A 3,552-nucleotide genomic window follows, 5' to 3' on the forward strand; every position below is an offset into this window, starting at 1 on the left:
TTAACTTCCCAATCTAGCTCCAGCATCATGAGAGAAACACGATGGTAAACCAATTAGTAACGGAGGAAAGGATGGTGCAACAGAAACAAAAAATAAAAAGATAAGGTACAAAGGAAACTGAAAAGGTTAGCATAAGCTATGGTCGGCATGGAGGTGTTTTAAAGTGCTGTTGCATGTGGTTTTTGAAGGAATCAATTCTTATTTTGCAAAGCAGAATAAATATGTTATATGCACCAAGCAGATGACCGTAAAATGAGATATGCAGCAAAAACACGGTAGCCCTCCAAGCATTGCAGAAAATGTAAAACCCTATGCATTTTACAGTCTCAACATGGTGTATATAAGTTTTTGTAGAAATGCATGAATGGCATTAAAAGCAATGCCACTCACACACTAGGTGAATGTCGGCAAGCATAGCGGCTTGATGATGAAGAGCTTAGCATTGGATGAAATGTTAAACAAAAAATTTGGAATTAGAAAAGTTGAAAAAATAACATATATGCACCATGGCATCAGCAAATGACCATAAAATGCAAAAAGGTGATGGAGTGATATGGAACAAACCTTGGAGAAATATCGCATCCTTGCTGCATAAAGGCACCCAGGGAAAACCAAAGGCTGTTAAATATTCCAAACTCATTTGGAGGGTCAGGAGGGTTCTGAGGGTCACGTGGCTCTTCATTGTTGTCTTCCAAATGCCATTCATAAGGACTGAATCTGCTGACTAGGAAAAGAACTACGCTGACTCCAATATAAGCAAAGACTATACACATCCAAATTTCATAAGCCAAAGGATCCAGAAAGGAGAATACTCCAGGCTTAGATTTCTGAGGCTTCTTGATCATGATGGAGATGCCCAGGCTCATAAAAGGCTTTGAAAAGTCTATGACTTCTTCTCGTACAAGTGTTATGGTGAGTGGGGCAACGGCTATATCTGCTCTCTGAAAAGACAGAACATATTGAGATGAGTTACATAGCAGCTACACATATTTGCAATCTGCAGTCTCACACCAGATCACATAATAAAGGAGAAGAAGAACCAATAGGCTAAAAGTCTTTGCAAATTGCCTATACTTTGCTGTTGTTAAAATGACTTAATTTTCCATCACCGACAAAATATTATGTATACCTCTCTCTGAGGGGTCCAGCAAGGAGGGACGCTTCTATCTTATGTACATTTGTTTTTCTATGCAATTAAGATGGGTGAAGGATAAACGCAATAATTTGGACAATGAAATTATAGTTATTTCTACACTTCCTGCAAATAAGGAGGTCTATGTAATACGGTCTTAATATAACCTTCACAGAGAATGTACATTAAGGTCCAGAACAGCCCTAAACTGTCTTTAAACTAAAATCAAAACCTGTGATTCAAGGGAATGATTTGGTAGATTGAAATCTCACGGAGATTATTTTGATGAGGGCCTTTTTGATCCCCTTTCTCTTCCACAAGTTGTGTGATGATGTTTTCTTGTGTTTCAGGCGAGGATGATATTAACAATAACAGCATAGGGGTGATCCGCTGACGTTCACTTTGTCACAGGCTTAAGTATATTGCTGGTCACTAGTACCTGTCTTTACACACAAGTCCATCACTTATGGTATCTAGCTGGTATGATTTATAGCTGCAGTAACCTGAATGCCACTAAATGCAGGTGGGTTAGTAAAAGACCTGCAAGAAAAAGAGCTGGGCCTTTTAAAAAAGTAGTTAAACCCCACAGGTTTTGAGAATTTATGTTGTATTTTTCATAAAAAGGCTACTTGGCAACATATGCTTATTTTTAACCTTTGGTATCATTTGAAGACTCTCTAGCAATTGATAAATATTGACATTATTTAATCAGCTGATGAAATCTCACTGATAATGAAGAATTTCTGAAACGTCCAACAAGCAGTGTGCAAGAACAGTTTAGATGATCAGTCTCTAAAACACTGTGCACCATGGCAGTCAGATTTCTGTTTCCAGCTGTGAAGTAACTATTTTTGCCCAATGAAAGCTGCTTCAGTTGAAGTTGAGAGTAGCAGTTGATAGGAAAGGTTAATAAGAGCTGATTAAAATCAGTGCCATAAAAGAACTGAATATTGCCTTTATTTAAATCTGATAGTGATGTTCATTTCAGCACTTGATTTATTGCTCATGTTAGAGAGGGCCTTTTGGAAGTTTAATAAGTGTAGAAGAAGAAGCAGACTGTACAGCTAGTCATTCAATGACACAGCCTGTTTACCTGCCAGTACAACTGCAAAATCAAGTATATAGGATGTTCTCTAGATAGCTTTCATTAACATTAAAATTGAGTTCCCTGGTTATGTCTATGTGAAGACTGCTGTACTGGGCCCGACATAGGCCTGATTATCTCAGCTTTCAACATGAGCAAGCATATTGCTCATATAGCAAAACACCCCACATTGGCTCAATGAGTTGAATTACTGGGTACATGCACAAGTGCACTGGTTTGAATAAGCAAACAAGCAGCCTTACCAATTTTGTAGATGCAAGTAAGGAAGATCTTTGAAAAACTGGTCCTTTACATATATTCTTAGAAGACTTTCATGTGTACTACACATGTCAACTTGCACACCTGATAGATTACTCTTCATTCAGGAAGAACATCCACAACTGACCTTTGGTCACTTGTTAGTCCAACATCAAATTTGAAGTGGCTCAAATTAAAAAATGGAGAACGAAATTTGGTTCTTGGAGGCCAGGCATGTATTGCAAATATGGTTCAGGTACATGGACGTTCAAAACACAGTTCATGTACATGATGGTGCAACTTTTATGGGGGCAATTTAGCTAAGAATCCAGTAAAGAAATTTCGTAAAGTCAGTACATATATAGGTGACACAGTACATGTGTGTCATTATGATGAAGCAATAAGCATCCACGGCTTGATTGGGAAATGAGCTGCAGTAAAGGGATCAAGTGCAGAAACATTTTGGTATGCTTGAGGAATATTACTCTTTGCTACACCTATAAAGGGAAGGATTGCTTACCTAGAGTGATATTTCAGGATTTTTCGAGACGATAAGGCTGCTGTTCTGTTTTGTGCTGACAGCAGAGTTTTTGAAGGCTAAAATGTTACGTGGACTATATCACTACCTTATTTATATTGAGGAACCTGTTAGAATCCACATGCCAGCAATTTATTTTAAATGAAGTTATTTTGACCCTAATCTTCTGTCACTGAGAGGAAGGCTTGGTTTTACTTTTAAATGATGCAAATCAAAGTAAAGTATTACAGAATAAATTCAGACACGAGTTACCACTATTTATATCTGTCACATATTTTGTGGGCAGCATCCATGTTTTTCAATGAATTTTAAGTACTTTTCTCTGCTAATATTGATTCTGGAGGTCAAATTGGATGCTAAAACCAAAGCAACCCCTCCAATTAAATAAACACATAACAAAATATACCAGAAGACACCTCTCCTCCGCCCACTCCCCACAAATGGAGGAGCAAATGTTAAAAGAGGAAACAATTGTGATATAATATAAAAATATAAAATCCTTGCTGATAAGCACAACTCTAAAACTGGTACAAGTAATGG

At 37.5% G+C, this 3,552-nt stretch overlaps 1 protein-coding gene across 4 annotated transcripts in view; it reads right to left on the reverse strand.

Annotated features, from left to right (window-relative positions):
- Positions 1-3,552, reverse strand: part of GRIA3 (glutamate ionotropic receptor AMPA type subunit 3) — a 316,978-nt gene that overhangs the window by 77,974 nt on the left and 235,452 nt on the right. For all 4 annotated transcript variants that reach the window (XM_019521579.1, XM_019521580.1, XM_019521581.1 and 1 more), the window contains exon 11: positions 565-941. In XM_019521579.1, coding sequence (XP_019377124.1) covers positions 565-941 — 377 coding nt within the window. The remainder of the gene's footprint in view (positions 1-564; positions 942-3,552) is intronic.

This window comes from Gavialis gangeticus, unplaced genomic scaffold (assembly GCF_001723915.1).
Source record: "Gavialis gangeticus isolate Ggan-Ray unplaced genomic scaffold, GavGan_comp1, whole genome shotgun sequence".
Classification (NCBI taxonomy): Eukaryota; Metazoa; Chordata; order Crocodylia; family Gavialidae; genus Gavialis; species Gavialis gangeticus.